At 38.3% G+C, this 19,710-nt stretch overlaps 1 protein-coding gene across 2 annotated transcripts; it reads left to right on the top strand.

Moving 5' to 3' along the window:
- The first annotated feature begins 78 nt into the window (after window positions 1-78).
- LOC116290100 (tetratricopeptide repeat protein 39C) lies at window positions 79-17,305 on the top strand. Of its 2 annotated transcripts, none has more exons than XM_031697088.2 (16): window positions 79-366; window positions 4,702-4,750; window positions 5,216-5,402; window positions 6,177-6,361; window positions 6,847-7,127; window positions 8,007-8,077; window positions 8,993-9,090; window positions 9,466-9,559; window positions 11,527-11,581; window positions 12,000-12,052; window positions 12,769-12,875; window positions 13,286-13,409; window positions 13,597-13,697; window positions 14,368-14,472; window positions 15,380-15,418; window positions 16,004-17,305. In XM_031697088.2, the coding sequence occupies exons 1-16, from the start codon at window positions 206-208 to the stop codon at window positions 16,115-16,117; spliced, it is 1,824 nt and encodes a 607-aa protein (XP_031552948.1). In that variant the 5' UTR covers window positions 79-205; the 3' UTR covers window positions 16,118-17,305. The 2 variants fall into 2 exon arrangements, with proteins under 2 accessions (XP_031552948.1, XP_031552947.1); XM_031697087.2 differs by having other exon boundaries at window positions 8,007-8,134.
- The last annotated feature ends 2,405 nt before the right edge of the window (window positions 17,306-19,710 follow it).

The following is a 19,710-nucleotide window of genomic DNA, read 5'->3' as shown; positions in this document are numbered from 1 at the left end:
TGGACCATAATTTTCCGATTGGTTTTAGCCAATGAGAACATGCCCTGAAGCTTTACCTTGAACACAAGGTGAGCTTCCAAATCAAAACATGGCGCGAAGTATCCAGGAATAAAAGGACTCAGTGTTTTCCTTTCTTGTTTAGTTCATTTTTTGAGAAACTTCCTAGTAAGGAGCTGCAGCAAGCTCAGGGAAGGTTTCTCGCTTCATGAGTTCCTCCAAAGGAGTCTCACGAGGTGGCTCTTTTGCAGGAAAAAATACAAAAAAGTCGGAGGGTTTTTGGGGCTACCACAGTCTTGCTCGCGACGGAATAAATCTTCTTCTTAACAATGGCTTTGAAGAATCACAAAAATTATTCAAGAACCACAGGTTAGTCAAGCGACGATCTTTATCATTGCTACCTCGATAGTCAGTTCAATAATTGTCGTTTTTTCTATTTTTTTTTCGGGTACCGGTTTATGCGTAAAGTACAGTTAACCTGTTCGTCGACCCCCCTAAAGTGAAATAGCTTACGTGTAAAACACCAAAATATTTTCGCATGAGCACCAGATTTAGATCCCGATATTTGTTCTATCTTATGTGTTTTAATATATGGAAGTCATTTAGTTTCCTTAAACGCTTGGGGTTGAACCCCAAATTAACGGAATTAATTTATATTTCTAAAATAGTTTTTTTCCTTCGCTCATAAGCAACATTCGCGAGTAAAAATTATAGTTTCTGCATTTTGTCCTCTTTCCCTTTCCAATCCAGACTCTTTGTTTTCCTTATCTTTATTTCTAAACCCCATAGAGTTTAGTTTTGTTGGTGTTTTAGTAAAAATATTTAGTTTTATTTTTACAACTCGAAAGTCAAATGCTATAAAATATTAATTACTGACGGGCGACGTCCCGAGAAGAAAAATTATAAGGAATAAAACCAGAAAAAACATCTGCCTTTAAAATAAACTCCTACCTATTAGATCTTTCCGATATTTTCTACCTTCGAGTGGCCGACTTCTTATGTGCTTACAGCTCTACATTTCTTATTCGCTTTGTTTACATTAACTAAGTTAGTAATTTGTTCTAAAATGACAAAGCCGCTATTTCTTTACCTTTGGGAAATTTCTACCTGAAATTAATATTTCCCATTTTTAATCTGTAAAATCATGAATTTGTTCAAATAATTTATTGAATTCATAGAAGATGGAAGATATTCAGCTGTTTTTACAAGGTTGAGACAAAAGAAGTTGTAGACCAGTGTATAAAGTGTTATTTATTCAGTGGAAGTCATATGATCTAGAGATGAAAGTGCAGTTGTCTTCATGTCAGTTTGAAAACAATTCAAATTCAAAACACCCCAGAATATGTATCTAAAATGCTTAACCTTAAGGTTATATTTTCACAGGTTTGTATTCAATTAGCATCTTATTTCCCTTTATTTTGTCACACTTTTCATTTTTTCATTCTCAATCAAGGGTTGTAAGTCCATATATCAGGGCCGTAGCCTTTTCCCTTAGCCACTATAAGGGGCCATTTACATTGAGAAAACTTGTCCCTGGTAGCAGGGACACCTTTCTACTCGAGCCAACTATATCGAGCGTTTATATGGAAAGAAGTTGTCCCTTTAACCCAGGACAACTATCAGTTTCAATGGAGATATGCATGCTCAAACGAAAAAGTTGTCTTGGTTAGGTGAGTTAAAGTGTTTAAAAGGGGAAAAGTTGTCCGGGGTACCAGGGTCACCCTCTTTTGCAAAGAGGGTAGGCCAACCAATAGGGTGACCCTTTTAGCTGAGGCAAAGTAAAATATCTCATGTAAACGGTCGAGATGAATTTGCAAAGAGAAAATAGGGAAAAGTTACTGTAGCTCACACAGGGTAGCTCAGTGAAGAGGGTATCCCTTTTACTAGGGACAAGATTTCTCCATGTAAATGGCCTCTAAGGCAAGCCTCATGAAAAAGTAACAAATGCCCCTCAAAACTCTGGAAATCGCATTTCCTATGGTTTTGATTTTGAAACTTCCTGGGGGGGTGGGGGGGTGCATGCTCCCCAACCCCACCATCTGCTCCTTCCTTTTCCGCTCTAGTTTGCCTGGATAAATATTTAGGTCTGGATACAGCCCTGTATATGATGCCATTAAGTGTTTGTAAATTTTTTCATTTGCCTTTTTTCTCACTTTCCAGTTTTTTTATCATAGTCTATACAGTCATTTACATATTTAGTAGCATTCTCTTTTCCTCTTCTAGATTTTTCCTTTTTTCACCTTCAGTCAAGGGATTCAAGTCTATCTATAAGCACTTTTCTCCTCTCCATTTTTTATCTTTTTTATCGATCAAGGAGTGCAACTCTCTCTCCTTTTGCCTATTATTTTGCATTTTTGATTAAAAAGTTGACTGTCAAGGCTTTCTATCTTCTTTAGGCAATGTACTAAAAAACAAAAATCATTATAAGACAATCTCTCATAATGTATATTATATTGAAAGGCCCTGCTGTTCAATACAATGTAGATATTAAAAGGATTGTGGTTCAATAGAATTATGTCAGTTGAAGTGGTTACCTATGCTAGCGCTCCTACTCTCGATAATTACACCTGCCTTAGGTTATAAAATGAGTACAAACAAAAGGTATTGAGCCCGAATATTACTATTTTACCATTAAGGAGCATAAAATTGAAAGTGTTGCTCCAATATATGTGTGTATATATACCAGCATATTCGCATCTTAAGTAAACATTTTTGCTCCAACAAGTAGACACTTCAAGAATATTTATTTTGATATAGCTTTAACATTTCATTACAACGTCTGGACATTTGAGACATTTAAGATTTTAAAAATTCTGATATTGGTGATCAATTACAGGTCTGGTGATGTGTAAGACAGGTTTCAAGCGTTTTGATTGATTTTTTATGATGTTAAAATAATATATAATATCTTAAATGGGTTACCGGATCTATATGCTGATTTACCTAATAGATATTCTATTCATCAGCTTCTTTTTTCTTCAGTAATTATTAGTATTTTTCTTAGTTTTTAAGGTTAATATGTTTAAGACATTTACCTAATGGATATTTTATTCGTAGCTGATCAATTCATCAGCTCGATCCTTTTTTCTTCATTTATTAGTATTTTTCTTAGTTTTTAAAATTTAATATGTTAATTTAAAATTATTATTTTATCACCAAACGTTATTATTTTAATATTAATATATTTGTTGTCTTAAGGGTTTCTCCTGCCATCAACACAGAAAATGGTTATGTAAAAGTTTGGCAGGGAATTTTTTAAGTGAAGGTGCTCTGTCAATTAATTTAATCTTTATTCATCATAGCTATGTTCTCCTCTTGTCCAAAAGTTTGCACATTATGTGCTCAATGAATACTATTAATACATTAAAGTTCTGGTCGTTGATAGGTAATAATAATAATAATGACTTTATTTCACACAGAATTCAGAAACCTACCCACTTATTTACACTGAAGCTGTGCATAAGAAAAAAAAAAGATTATTATTAATTCAGAAATCAAATGGGTAAACTTGTCATCCATTTGTGGATCATTGGCAGGGGTGGCACATGTAAGGGTCTGATAACCAACGTGTATGATTCCTTTGAACATACCACATGTGATAGATGAGGCAGTAAGCCGTGTGGGATGGGCTCCAATATCAAATAAAAACATGCGTAATAGGTAAATTACGAGCCTTAGCCTTAGTCACATGTGAGTGGAGTTTGCACTAGCATATTGAACAACTATACAGAATTGAACATGCCATGTCGCCCAGAGACTTAGGGGACCCTAAGAGTCAACCAGATCGAGCGAGAGGCCAGTCGTTCATTAATTGATGCTTAATCAAGGTTGAACACTCCACTCCTTCTCTCGTACAATTCGGTAAAAAATTTGATCTTCCTTATAGGCTTGTATTCTCTTAAAATGGACTCAGTAAACTTAGACTTGACTTGTAATACTTATTAACAGTGTCTCCTAATGAAAGTCTTGAATGAACTACAAACTTAGCTAAGATGCTAAGGGATGTTATCAAACTCATTAATAATGCATGAGGAAAACACAACAGAAATCACGACCGTGAAGAGTGTTGTAAATCAGATACAAAATCGTGTTCATTTGCATAAACTTTAAGTTGGATTTTCTTGGGCAGATTCACTTTTATCTTGAAAATTTTAGTGAAACACAAAGGAACTAACCTAGTCGTTTGATAAGTAATCTACAGTATGAATGGCAGATATACAATCACTCGGCTACGCCACTAATACTGTATATATTAAGTATCGCATAACAATCAATCAATCAATCAATCAATGGTTTCTTTATGATAAAAATAGGACTGGTTACAATTTCCTTATTAACACTCAACATGACAGAAAATTTTCCACTGCATGTATTTGCAGATGAATTTGTGTAGTGCAACTCAAACATATTAGTGAATGTTCAATAGTAATGAATGCTATTAAAAGCTAGTAGTAGATGGATAATTAAAAGGGACTTAAAGATTTTCAAAATCTACAATTATGTCAACGTCAAAGGGAAATGTAACTTTGGGGTTTCGCGCCTTCAAAGTCTGTATTCCCTGTGGATAAGTTGACCTTTACTGACAATGTTTGGAATGAAATCTCCAATGAACAGAATACATAAGAGAAATTATTCACACTTCGCCTGTTAACTGTTTCAATATGCATGCAGCAGCTTGAACATTCTTGTCTGTGTTTTTTGTAGTGATGGTAACCCTTTGATGAGTGCTGGGTCAGGAATGGTTGACTTTGTCGTGAGTATTTCATGAAAAGAACTATTCATCTATCTATCCCACCCATCTCATCCTATTGACACCCATCCTATTCCATCCATCCACTTATTCTTCAATCTATCACACCCATTTTCGATTACCTGTACGTTCAACCCAACATCCCATGCACCCACCCATCTATACACCCTTTTGTCCACCCACACACCCACCCATCCATTGATTCATTCATCCGCACATCCATTCATCTGCCCATTCATTCATCTATCCATCCATTCATACATCCACCCATCCATCCACCCATCCATTCATCCATCCATCCGTCTGTCTGTCCATCCGTCCCTCCCTCCCTCCCTCCAACCATCCATTTATTCATCCATCCATCCATTCACCCATCCATCCATCCAACCATCCATCCATCCATCCATCCATCCATCCATCCATCCCATTTAATTTTACCCTAAAATTGTTTTTGCTTGCACTTTCTAGCAAGCCATCCTGACATTTGAAGATGACCAGCTAGACAGAGCACTAGAAAATTTAAAGAAATCCCAGAGAGTCTGCTATATAGAGAGTAGCAAGAAATCTAGTATTGCTATGGATGAACGGCTGATGAGACAGATTCTATATGCAGACTCTGAACTCTATATGGCATTGCTTACTTTTCTAAAACAAGGTAAAATATTTCTAGCTTCCTCCACTGATGTCTTTTCCTTTCTTCTAATAGAAGGTTATAGAAGAAGGAGACAAAGGACAATGGGAAACACCTGGGTTCAGGTTTATCTGTCTTTCCTTGCTTTCTAATCTTGCATTTTGGCTTTCACTCCCTCTAAAGGCCGGTTTAGACGGTATGATTTTCGCCTACAACTTGCCTACAACAGATGCGAGCGTGTTGTATACGATAGTTGTAGGTGAAAATCATACCGTCGAAACCGGCCTTAAGTCTCATTATTCTGTGACTAATGAAACTGGGGCTACTTAGACAGCAAGAACCAATCAAAACGTAGAATAAAAACAATGCATTCCAACTTTGGGTAGTGGAGCCAATGTAAAACCAGCAGAAAACAATAGCCTTTTCAACATATCCTTTTATTCCCCTGAGAAAATGGCAATGGCTATCTAGTTGTTTATAATATGTAACATTGGTCAAATTACCATTCTCATACAGCCCAGGTTTCTGAATGGTTTACACGTAACTACCCAAAATTGGAATGTATTGTTTTCATCTAGTCTACATTTTGAATGGTTCTCACTGTCTAACTGGATGTCAGCAATCTTCAAACAGCAAACAAGGTCTCTTGTTTAAATATTTTTTCAGGTTCTTCAGTAGTCCTCCCTCCACAAAATTATAATTTGACCCAGTGACCTTCATTGACCTTGCCATGGACTCAATATAACTGGTGTTTTAAATTCTTATTTGGTATTTTTTCTTTTTAATGAACTCATTTAGGTATTACAGATTATATCAAGGGAGGGTATTTAATGCGCCGTGCATGGAAATTGTATGACAAGTGCTATAGGGAGATAAGTGAAATTGGTGGACCATTCCTTAACTGGTCACCAGAGATCACTGTTCAAGAAAATGGTGCTTCTGATGCAGATGCTGAGGAAGTGCCAGACCTGGAGTCAACTGAGGTAGGTAGCTTGAGATAAAACTCTTTTAGCACCTTTTGAAACCTCCAGTTTCGAGTCCCCAGGGTTGGGCTTGTTTAAGTGTAGAATAGTCATTTGTTCCAGCTAAGATGTTTGCATTGTTAAAGTCATGCATCCTTTACTTTATCGTTGGTATTAAATGTTGTGATTATTGTGGTGTTGAAATGCGGCATTTAACACTCAGTAAATTAGTCTGTAAATTTACGAACTTGAAAATGGTCTATTTTTTCCTATTTCAGACCATTTGTAATTCCCTAGAGTATTATTTCTTTGTTTAATGGTTGAGCAGGAAAAGACACATGAATATGTATAAAACTCAAACAAAGAATCTTATTTTCAAGAGAATGACGCATGGTCAGAAATGGTAAAACATAGCACCCAAGCTAAAGAGCTCTATTATTGTCATTACTTTGAACTTGATTATTATAATGTTTTGTGCATTTTCATGATGTGACAATAAACCAAAGGCTGAGGAACAAGATATGTTGACAGTATTAGAAGAACCTTCAAGTGCTGGTACTCCATCGTTATTAAGAAAGGCCTCCAAAGAGATAGGGTCTGACAAATTACGACATCTGCAGGCGGCCGTGTCCTGTGGCTACGGCTTGTTTCATCTGGCTATATCCTTGGTGCCTCCTAAACTCCTTAAGTTTTGTCATTTGCTTGGGTTTTCTGGTAATAGAGATGTTGGTCTGCAAGCATTGGATATAGCTAGTCGTAGTGATGACATGAAAGCCCCTGTAGCAAGGTATAAAGTCATGTATTATAGAGGCTTTGCACCATCACATGATGACCAGAATCAATATTGTTCCTTCCCCCTGTCATGGCTGCCATGACATGATGGTGCAAAGACTCTATTGGCTTCATGGTAATATTAATTTTTAGAAATGTGATATATTATTATTATGGACATCTTTATTTAATCTGTGAGATAAGTTAAAATTTTATTATTATTATTATTATTATTATTAGGTATTATTTATATTATGGGTTTTGGGTGTTTGAGATGCAAATGTGAAAAAGACTCTGGGCTTACACATAAGAAGCACAGTTGATATAGTGTTGAAAACAGGCCACCTGGGTTCAATTTCTGGACTCGGTGCAATATATATATTAAAAATCGACCAGTTTTGTCTGTAATCACAGAGTGGGACAATCACGAACGAAACCCTCAGATCCATTCTAGGTGAAAGCCCAAAATCGAATTGGAATTTAGAATTTGATTTTTGCGGAGGGAGGAAAACCGGAGAACCTGGAAAAAAACCCTCAAAGCACATGAGAGAACCAACAAACAACTCTACTCCCATACGACACCAAGCACGGCGGGGCTCGAGCTCGGGTCACATTGGTGAGAGATGACACATAAGAAGCGCACGCCACCCGTGCTTCCTATGTGTGAGTTGAGTTGCTTGTTGGTTCTCTCCTGTGCTTTGTGAGTTTTTCTGTTCTCCAGTTTTTCCTCTCTCCGAAAAAATGAACTTTTGAAAAATGAACATTTGGAGTCCAGTGGAAGAAGAGCCACTCTGTGAAACCACTTTTTTAGTTTTATTATTTATTGTAAGATCAGCCATGATACAGTATGTTCTCCCATCCATTCAGTCTTTCATTCTGTCTTTTTTCTTAACAGGTTAACTCTGCTATGGTATCATTCCGTCATACGTCCATTCATAGCCCTTGATGAGGGTAATAATGAAGAAGGTAGTCTATCAGTTGGCTATTATTATCCCAATGCTTCCAGACTTACTACTACATCTTGTTAGTACTGCAGTGCCCTTGGAGCACATTTTGTTGGTTTTGCATCGCATGCTAATACACACCCTACAACAGTAGCATGATGTACACTGGAGCATGGCGCAAGGGCGGATCCAGGGGGGGCAAAGTGGGGCTGAAGCCTCCCTTCAGTAGAAAAACAAAAACAAAACAAAACTGAAGAATTAGATGCTTTTTTTTATTGTTTTCCATTGTGTTGATGGAAGAAACTCAATTAGCAAAATTTTAGCTGGATCCACCCTTGTGATGTACTTAGATTAATGAACTATTTTTGGGCATTGCATGTCAGTATACTACCTATTTTATGGTACAGAGGCTATGCACGATCATGTGATGGCAGCCATGACAGGATCCACGACGATAGAGTCTTTTCTCCTGGAAAACTGCATTCTTTCTTATGTAAATCAGATTCGATTTTTCCTGCCTCCTGTCATGGCTGCCATCACATGATGGTGCAAACCCTTAATAGGATGATAAAGTTTCCATAATACAGAATGCCTTACACAGTGCATAATTATACACACTTTTCTATTTCCTTCCTTTTTTCTAACCTCTCTTACTTCCTGTTCCGAAGTCAATACACTAAAACTTGTGGATTGGAATGATTTATTTTGCTCTAAAACTGCTGGCTTACACACACTTCTCTCCCTTTGCAAATTCCTTTTCGCACGTGGTGATAGCTGTCAATCATTTCTCCATTGATAACTAATTACAAAATCACTAGGGAGGGGTGGCTCACTCTCGCTCATTCCTCCTGCTCTTTTCCTTTTTTCTTTCTCTTTTAATTATGATATTTATACAGCTAGTCTAGCATCATTTGACAGACAGTTTGTTATTTTTTAGGTCTATTAAAAGCCACTCAGATGCTAGAGGAATCATCACAAGACTACCCTTCATCTGCTGTCTTCTTATTTTTCAGAGGTCTAGTGTCCAGATTAAAGGTTTGTCCCATAAAGCCTGGTTGACACTAACATGTGCAGACTCAGTATTGCATTTATCACCTAGGTGTGAAAAAATATAAGCACTGTTAATGAGCAGTCACTACTGATAAGTCTGCATATGTGGCTTCTGATTCCAAATGCTAGTGTGAGCAAGGCTTTAGTGCTATCACTCCTGCAACTTGAAGGTTGGAAAAATAGGATGAACTTTCAATAGCAGACTATCATGTACATTGTAGAATTTCTTTTGGTTATAATTTGTTAAGTGCTTTAGAGTATCAGATATAAAATGCTATTATTTTATTATATTATTATCACACAGTGTGTAGTCATGCACTTCAATTTTATTTTCAATTCTTTATTTCAATTTAATTGCAGGGCAATGTTCCTCTAGCTTTACAGGAGTTCCATCAAGCTATGCATGCTGCTGCAGAACAAACAGAAATAGCACTTATTTGTCAATATGAGATAGGTACAGTATAATGATAATAATTTTTTGGCTGCCATGTTTGTTGACTTATCGCTAAAAATAATGGCTGCTAAATGAATGGACATGATGAATGGTCACAATGCCTGGTCAATCAAACATGTGACCAGGCATTGTGAATGGTCAAGAGATAATGATCTGTTGGCCAAACATGACTGTTGGACACAGACTGATCTACATATGACCAGTCAATGTGTTGGTCACATCAGACTGATCTACATGTGAGTAGTCAATGTAACTGGTCAAGAGGATTGACTTGAGAGGTGTTTGGCCAGACATGACTATTTCACACATCAGACTGATCTACATGTGAGTAGTCAATGTAACTGGTCAAGAGGAATGACCTGAGAGGTGTTTGGCCAGACATGAGTATTGGTCACATCAGACTGATCTACATGTGACCAGTCAATGTGACTGGTCAAGAGGAATGACCTGAGAGGTATTTGGCCAGACATGACTATTGGACACATCAGACTGATCTACATGTGACCAGTCAATGTGACTGGTCAAGAGGAATGACTTTGGAGGTGTTTGGCCAGACATGACTATTGGACACATCAGACTGATCTACATGTGACCAGTCAATGTGACTGGTCAAGAGGAATGACCTGAGAGGTATTTGGCCAGACATGACTATTGGACACATCAGACTGATCTACATGTGACCAGTCAATGTGACTGGTCAAGAGGAATGACCTGAGAGGTATTTGGCCAGACATGACTATTGGACACATCAGACTGATCTACATGTGACCAGTCAATGTGACTGGTCAAGAGGAATGACTTTAGAGGTGTTTGGCCAGACATGACTATTGGACACATCAGACTGATCTACATGTGACCAGTCAATGTGACTGGTCAAGAGGAATGACCTGAGAGGTATTTGGCCAGACATGACTATTGGACATATCAGAATGATCTACATGTGACCAGTCAATGTGACAGGTCAAGAGGAATGACCTGAGAGGTATTTGGCCAGACATGACTATTGGACACAGACTGATCTACATGTGACCAGTCAATGTGAACCTGGTCAAGAGGAATGACCAGAGAGGTGTTTGGCCAGACATGACTATTGGACACAGACTGATCTACATGTGACCAGTCAATGTGACTGGTCAAGAGGAATGACCTGAGGTGTTCGGGCAGACATGACTATTGGACACATCAGACAGATCTACATGTGACCAGTCAATGTGACTGGTCAAGAGGAATGACCTGAGAGGTGTTTGGCCAGACATGATATTGGACACAGACTGATCTACATGTGACCAGTCAATGTGACTGGTCAAGAGGAATGACCTTAGAGGTGTTTGGCCAGACATGACTATTGGACACAGACTGATCTACATGTGACCAGTCAATGTGACTGGTCAAGAGAAATGACCTTAGAGGTGTTTGGCCAGACATGACTATTTGACACATCAGACTGATCTACATGTGACCAGTCAATGTGACTGGTCAAGAGAAATGACCTTAGAGGTGTTTGGCCAGACATGACTATTTGACACATCAGACTGATCTACATGTGACCAGTCAATGTGACTGGTCAAGAGAAATGACCTTAGAGGTATTTGGCCAGACATGACTATTTGACACATCAGACTGATCTACATGTGACCAGTCAATGTGACTGGTCAAGAAGAATGACCTGAGAGGTGTTTGGCCAGACATGTCTATTTCACACATCAGACTGATCTACATGTGACCAGTCAATGTGATTGGTCAAAAGAAATGACCTGAGAGGTGTTTGGCCAGACATGACTATTGGACACAGACTGATCTACATGTCAGTAGTCAATGTGACTGATCAAGAGGAATGACCTAAGAGGTGTATGGCTGGAGAAAAAGCCAATTTGGCCAGGCATTGTTTGTTGACCAGCCATTAGTTTTAACCCTGTGTTTTACAAATAACAGAAGTGTTGTTGACCAATATTTTCATTGCGTTATAGGGTGGTGTCACTTACTACAGTTAGAATGGGATTATGCACTTCCATCATTTTTCAGGTAAGGCCTTATACAGACTGTAAAACCCAGCTTTTTCAAAATTTGATATTATACGAATATACATAAGAATACTTTATACAGTTTAACAATACTATGCTGCAAAAGCAGCTACAGCCATTGTCTTCACTCCATAATTATATTATAGCCACAATGTAATGCGCTAGGGCTCTGATTGGCTAATTAGCATGCAGGCATGCGGGCATGCTGGGCTACACCTCATGCTACTCATTATGCTTCTTTGTGCTTAGCAACATCCTGTGTGCACCCAAAACTCGATGGAAGCATACTAATCAATGACCAATTATTCTTTAGTATATTCAAATTTAGTCATCCTCAATCTTCATGATCTTCATGTTTTTCTAATTTACCTGTGTACGTTGCTGTAATTGAAGTCTTATCTTGATTGTATGTTTTCCAGACTGAAAGAGGAGTCCAAATGGTCTCAAGGATACTATGCTTATTTGTGTGGAGGTATGATAAAGCCATTCTAATATAAGGGTTCTTCAATATGGCATTTATAGGTAGTGATAGTGATGATGGTGGTGGTGATGATTGCTGTGATAATGTTGCTGATGATGATGCTGATTGTGGGCAATGCTGATACTGATGGTGCAGAGGGAAATCCAGGAATTTTTTAGAGGGGTTTCTATATTCAAGAGGCGTCCACTGTAAGAGATGCCAAACCAGAAAAACAAAAAACGAACAGCAAGTTCTGTTTGAAAAAGAAATGAAAACTCTCATGGGGGGGTTGCAACCATCCCTCTGGATCCACCCCTATGGTGGTGATGATGATGATAATAGCAATGACAGTTAAGGTGATGATGGGATTAGTGAAGATTCTTTTGGTGACATTGATACAAAAAAACTTTGTCATGACTGTTATCAATCATAAGATTTATTATTGGTAGGGCCAAACAAAAACATAAGTGTGTTTCCTGTTGCGCGACCGACTCTAATTTTCTTGACGATTTTTGCTGATCCTAATATTTTTTCATTGCCAAATGCACCACAGGGTTCCCAGTAAGCTCATTTCCACTGTTGTATCAGTAAAAAAAATCCAACCTACCGACCCCAATTATTTTTCTCATGCAACAGGAAACACACTTATTTTTTGTTTGGCCTAGTACTAATTGATCATTTTAAACTGATGGCGAAGGCATGACTGTATACATATCCTTTTCTTTCAGTGACCATTGGATTGTTAGGCAGTAACAGTGAAGCCCAAACTCAGTTCAAATCTGTATTGAAATTAGTCAAAAAGAAAACACCTTTGGAGGAATTTCTCTTCAGAAGGGTAATGTTCACAACACTTAGTTCTTTCCAGTCCCACACATTTTGAGCAGATTTTTCAAGACTGTGAAAAATGTGGTTTCCATGGTTACCTCCATGGTTGGGCATGGTCTGGTAAGACCAGTCATCGTCCCAGTACTTAACCGCCAATCTATCTTGATGATGAGTTTTGAAGTGTATTTCTGCACTGTGAGTGACCAGAGGACCATACGGGAATGTTATAGGAAAATGAAGGTGCACTAAAACTATCTTGGGTCTTTCTGCATGTATTGTAAACCTATTGTATTCTTTATTGGCTTCTTTCTATGTAATAACTTGGGGTATTTTTTCCTTTTTTCTTTCCTTCCCTTTTCCCTATATCCAATTTTCGATAGCATTCTTAACCAATTTAAAGTGCTTTTTGTTCTTTTTCAGGCCTCACAGTACAAGAAAATTGAACCATCAGAAGATGATTGTCTACTGATGGCATTAGAACTGTTATATGTATGGAGGGCTTTCTACTCATGTAGTCAGGATGTTCTACACAGAATGGCTAGAGGTAAATTAAACATCACCATCGATTCTAATGATACGCCTGTACGCGATGTATGGAAGAAGGTGATTTATTTTTTTCCCTGATAGACACCTGAACCAAAAGTCGATGTCATCAGTCGAGCCCTATTTGCCTTCCAGTTTTGAACAGAAACTTTACTGTAGCTAATTGTTGTTTGTATGCCTTACTATAGATTTAGAAGGATGTAGGCCTAGCTCTAATCTAATACCCCTTAAAATATTGATGCAAGGGTCTGTTTTTCAAATACTGAAGAACAATGACATGGCTGTTAAGGTTAGTTCATGGGAAATAGGGAATCAAGGGTGTTGTAGCGGTAACGCTAGCAACAATAGAGACCTTTAGCACGACTTTCTTGCTAGCCACACAAACCACACACTGCAGTTAAACGTCAGGCGTTTTCCCTCAAACTTTCAACATTCATCAAGGCGTGGGAGAGCCTACGTAGCAAGCAATTGATGTAATGTATTCCTAAAAATGCAATGAGTCACACCCAATACATTAGATAGAGGGACAATAAAATACAATAGATTTTATGAATACATTACATCAACTGAGTGCTATGTAGGTTCTCCCATCAAGGCATCGTAACAAAGTTGTTGCTGGAAGAGCCGCCATATTGAATTTCATGGATGCTCAGTGTTTCTCTGTGTTTGTGGGCGTGTTCTTGGCCTGATCCCTAGAGGTTAGAGGAAAAGGTCTCTATTGTGATCTGATCCGCAACCGCGCTTTGAGTAGATAATGACAAGCAATAAACTAGTTGGGACTGCGCGGGGGCTGCGTGGGTGAGTTGAATACAACAAGCGAGTAAGAAAGAAACTTGAACAGCGTGTGTTAAAACGTTTGAAGTTGTACAGACTTTTCAGACGTTTGTCCTTCGTCAGAGTAAAAGGACACCCATATCTTCTATTCCAGGTAATCTAATATCCATTCTCTCCCGTTGTAGTATTTCCAGGAAGCTATTCACAAGTCTGGTAGATCACCACCTGATTCCCATGTACCGCCATTCGCTACCTATGAACTAGGAGTGTTGTATGCTCAGGATACGCGGGTACGTATAGTTACCAATTCTCCGCCCAATACCCTTGGAAGAGCAAGGACCGCAGATCACCCTAAGGGAGAGGGGGGGGGGGGGTTAAGATTGGACAATTTGAGAGGCTAGCACACAAAAGGAAAAAAAGTGGGGACTTTAACCCCCAGCACCTCCTCCTACGCGGTTTCGTAGTATGACATTTAAACTTAATCTGGATTCTGTGGGGTCCAGATAGACAGATAGAAGAGGGAAGACTGAGACAAGAGTAGAGGTCTCGGGCCACCACGTTCAGGTCTCTCCTCTACTGTCCTACACAGGAACTCCATTTATGTTTATTAAGGAACAAAACTTACTAGCAAGGTTTTGCTAGTGGGTTTAAAAGTTAATTTCGTGCCTTGCTGACTTTCTTCTGATAATTGAAAGAAATTGATTATAACTTGGAAACTAACTTTCTTTAAATTAGAACTTGTAATATTGAACTCTCAACGAACTCGAACTTACTAGATCTAAAACAGAAGATATAACTAGCTAAAAACTAGTGTGAGCTGCGTCGGTGTTTCTAATGAAACAATGATGATGAAAAGGTAAATTATACACCGTGAAAAAGATGAAAAAACTTACTGACGTTTCGGACGTAAAAGAGGATCTAAAACACACGTGTCTAACACTACTACTGTGATATCTCCTCCAAGGGAATATTTTGCACAGGACACTTTCATCACGCAACATCATTGGTAGATAAAAGGCAATTTCCTATTGGAGGAAACATCAGAGGACCTTTGTGCCATGCTACACGCGCGGCTCTGCTTCTGCTTCGCCTCACGGTCCTGGGGCACTGTACCGAGAAGTCTTCAATACACCCAGATCTAAATCACACAAACTTATTAAGTTCTCTTAACGTGTTTCTATTTTCTTATTCCATCAGACAAGTGACAAAGGAGAAGAATTACTCCGGCGTGTTAAGGTATTATTATTCCTTCCCCTAACATTCCCACATTCCTAGATACTTCAATTGCATGCATCTTGCCTAGTTTCCTCTGCTTTCCTACGCTACGATTTCTCGTCTACTTGTCTCGGGGAATTACGTTAATGCAGGTTATACGACCTTTATTGTTTACACTTAACATTCACTTGCGCATTTTGTATCTTCATGTTTTTTGTGCTGAAAAATACCTCTACTTTCTACATCTTGCAAAACTTTTCTGCGCGACAAAATATCCACGCAGTGAATTTTTCTCGTGTAACAGGTTTTTACTTCCACAACAGCTTTTTTCGTGGGACGAGTCGAATAAGAAATCGCATTAGTTCCTTATAATGTAAATAGAAGTTATTTAACTGATAGTTCAGTGTGTATTACTAAAGAAATAGAAAACGCACGCGGGGATTGGCAGAACACGAGAGAAGTGTATTATCGATCTGTAATTGCACTCGAAAAATGGCCGTAATACACGGGAAATTGAGTGTGTAGTATAATAACTAGTGTAATGTCGTCTTATCTATCTCTATTTTTTTCTGTTCTACCTGAACTTCCTTTATGTCCTATTTTCAGGATAATTACAATGGGTACGACTTTGAGAACCGGCTCAGTTTTAGAATCCACGCCGCAATGGCTCGGATAGAAGAACGAAAGCTAGAAAGCGCTAGTAGTAATCTGAGAAAGTAGTGTAAGTATTCTATGCTAGATTACTTTTTATATGAGTGGGAAACATTATACGGTAATGACTTAGAGCAGTTTTCGTATGACTGTGAAAAGCTCAGAGCCGGAAGCGTGACGTGCCGTGACCGTGATACTTTCTAGAATTTTAATTGGCTTATTTTTTTCACGCGCAATATGATTGGTCTGGCAGTGCCGTGATCTTGGCGTGACCGTGTCCGCGTCGTGTTTATGCCGTGTTCCGGGTATTTGATTGGATGGAGGGTAAATTCTCGTACAATGTGATTTGTCTGGCGTATCCCTTGCTGTGTCACGACTGTGTTCGTGCCGTGAACTTAATCACAGTCATACGAAAACTGCACTACAGCAGCAGTACTACATGCCCTAGCATTGAAATGGCTAGCCATGAGAATGGTTATCGCATGAGTGGGAGTCTTGCGGTACTAACATATAGCACGTGACTTACAGGACACACGACATTGAAATTGCTTCCCATAAGAATGGATATCGTATGAGTGGGAAACGTACGCTACTGACTTACAGCACGCACACGGTACGACATGCCGTAACATTGAAATGGTTTCCCATGAGATTGGTTATCGTATGAGTGAGAGATTAATCACGTACACTGCACGGCATGGTTTAAAATTGAATTGACTTCTCTGATTGTCTTTCAGTAATTCATCCAATCAAAAGCGTAGTTACGGCTACAAGTATCGTTTCCCACTCATACAAAAACTCCTCCATAGGTTTACTACCGTTACTCTATTGAAATGCACTCTATTAAGATAATGTGGGTATAAGGTTTTGTACTCATTCTATACCAGAATGCATCATTTTTGCTATCCAAGATAAGGCTAGTTATGAAGAATATTTATTATCTAAAGTAAGTATTCTCAAAAGCTTGACCCTATATGAAAATGTCTCGAATTTCCTACCTATATTTAAAGGAATTAGTACGACATTATTACTTGTTATCTCGCGCTCTCTCTTTTTGTCTTTATATTAGTTTAGGAAGTGTACATTTCGCCTAAGGGCTCCTCAAAACATCACTCGTACCTATTACTTACAAATTGTACTCGAGGTCATGCAATTTCCTACACAAGGTGGCAGTGTTGCCATGGTGATGTGCATGTTGGTCGTCAAGATGGCGGCCATGACGTCACACACACAAAAATAAACAAAGAATAAGACTAACATTACGAGTAAACAGATTGAGTTGAGTAAACAATAAGCGTTATTTTAACCCGTAGGGAGCTTGGCTATCATATTTTCTTTTATTAGTATCACTTAATAGAATTTTAGTTTATTTATGTTAACAAACGAATATTTTATCCATTCGCTTATTTCAAGCAAGTTATCCGTTTATTTAATTACGCTATCTTTATCATCATTATCGTTATTATTATTTATATATTAGATCTTTAAAAGATCGGTATCCTAACAACGAACAATTTTCAAGCTTTGGTTTACCTAATCTACCGCAAAGCTACACGGTTGCCCACAACGTTTTTCAAGACTTTTTTAACCGAATGGGTTGCCTGTGTCACGGTTCGTCCGCGGCGGATATGACACCAATGCTGAAAATCTATCTATGTTCACGAGTATTGTAAAAGGATATATTTTAAAATTACTATTTACTAGATGTTAAATTGCCCTAAATATTAGGTACTATTTACTAATTATCACATTATGTTGCTCCTAAGGAAAGTATTATGTTGTTATTTAATAAGAATTATTGCCCCTGGTAGGGTATAATAGGCAAGTAGACCTGGCCTCTGTTATGTTATCCAGAAGTAACATTTCAAATCGACCACGTGATGTCAGTGTTGTACCACGTGGACAAGTTTTTTACACCACGTGATCAAAATTCAGTCAAGTTTTAATCACGTGGCGCAAAAAACTTGTCCACGTGGTATAACATTGGCATCACGTGGTCGATTTGAAATGCACTTGCGGTTAACATGACAGACGCTATGAAGGAGATTAAAAAAATTCCAGCTGCCTCGGTCTACTGGGAAGAGTAGTATAACCTCTGATTTAAGATTCTCAGTATAGATTCTAGCCCTCTACACAGATGTTCTTAGTGTCTGTCACGCATCGTCTGTCACGCATCGTCTGTCACGCAAATATTTCGGGATTTGAGTTTACCATTCATCTATTCACTTCAAGTAGAATCGATACTGAGCATATTGAATCGGGGTATATCTACCCGAAGGACTTGTTTACTGAACATTGGGAAAGTCATTCTCGTGTCAATATCGATCACCACTTTGCATTGACCATTACCTGTATTAACCTTCAACCAAGCTTAATAAGTCACGTAAACTGGATTAAAATATAGCTTTCGTGACGCTACAAAAATTAAGGCAGATTTTGTATGACAGTGTAAACCTCATGGTACGATTGCGTGATAGTGACTGCTTTGTCTAAAAAGCTGAGCAGGGATATCTCTTGCTGTGACTGGCGCAACAGATGCCATTAATGCCGTACCGTGGCCGTGACGGAGTCATGTCCGAGCATTTTGATTGCATGGGCAGGGATCTCACGCGTTGTGATTGTCTCAACATTAATCTGTACCATGACTTTCCATAATTATGCAAAATCCATGTTAAATAATTGCGTAACGCTGAAAATAAAAAAAGAGTGATTTGCGTGACGCAACTTAATGATAACCTTACGTGACTAATAAAGGCATTAGATTGACATTGACTTGCGTCACGCCAAGTGTAAACGAAAAAATAATATTGCTTAACAGAAAAACACTACAAACACTGTAAAAAAGCCAATATTTATCTTACACTAACTTATAAATAAATTTCTAAAATAAGGTAATTAATAAAACAATTTCATTTGGTGTTTATCAAAGTTCAACTAAATTATCTAAATTATTGTGTACTCGGGCTTAGAAGGGCTTGTTTCTTGGCTCTGGTTTGTGCTGCGCTTTTAGTTAGTCCTCGAGCCCGAATGGACTATTGACTCGGGCCATGAGGACGAGAGGACTAACTGTTTTAGTCAAATCCAACTAGTCGGTCAAATATATAGATGCAAACAAGTTTTGAATTACAGTTAAATTGAATGTTTTTAGTTTTCAAAGCTGGCACTTTTCGCTACTAGTAGGCTAGTAGTACCTCATCCAATCAGAACGCAGCATGATATAGACCACTAGTTGGATTTGAGTTCACTGTTATTATATAATTATTTCAATAAAGTTAGTCACCAAAAACCTAGAAAGCCGTGATCGCTGAGAATCATGGGGAAATGTTTTATATCCAACAAATAAAGCTTTTGACACAAACTGCAGCAGTTGAGGATGCTCAGAGGAGGTCAGCTTGTAACTGGTAGAAGATCTTGAGTCCATCAACAGTTATCAAGCGGTTGAAACACGTAAAATGTATCTACCCATAATCCTTGTCGGTCTCAGCTTTGTAGCTTTTCAGGTGACTAACTTTATTGAAATAAGTGTATGTCCATAAGCAAAGCGCATACGACCTAAACAGATTAGCGATTTGTGAGGGATAGAAAAAATTAAAACGAACGTCTACAGGGAGCCCGAATAATAAGACCAGGATCAAGAATTCTAGATCGATATCTTTAGATTT

This window comes from Actinia tenebrosa, unplaced genomic scaffold (genome assembly GCF_029948245.1).
Source record: "Actinia tenebrosa isolate PJP-AT-01 unplaced genomic scaffold, QUT_ActTen_1.0 PGA_scaffold13__45_contigs__length_12533684, whole genome shotgun sequence".
In the NCBI taxonomy this organism is placed as follows: Eukaryota; Metazoa; Cnidaria; class Anthozoa; order Actiniaria; family Actiniidae; genus Actinia; species Actinia tenebrosa.
This window is presented reverse-complemented; position numbering and strand designations above follow the sequence as displayed.

Excerpts from the sequence above, each read along its gene's own strand:
- LOC116290100 (XM_031697087.2), top strand. The coding sequence starts at position 206 with ATGAGTTCCTCCAAAGGAGTCTCACGAGGTGGCTCTTTTGCAGGAAAA. Across the intron at positions 5,403-6,176 it reads GCTTACTTTTCTAAAACAAG|GTATTACAGATTATATCAAG; the intron begins GTAAAATATTTC and ends GAACTCATTTAG. Across the intron at positions 13,698-14,367 it reads ACAATGACATGGCTGTTAAG|TATTTCCAGGAAGCTATTCA; the intron begins GTTAGTTCATGG and ends CTCCCGTTGTAG.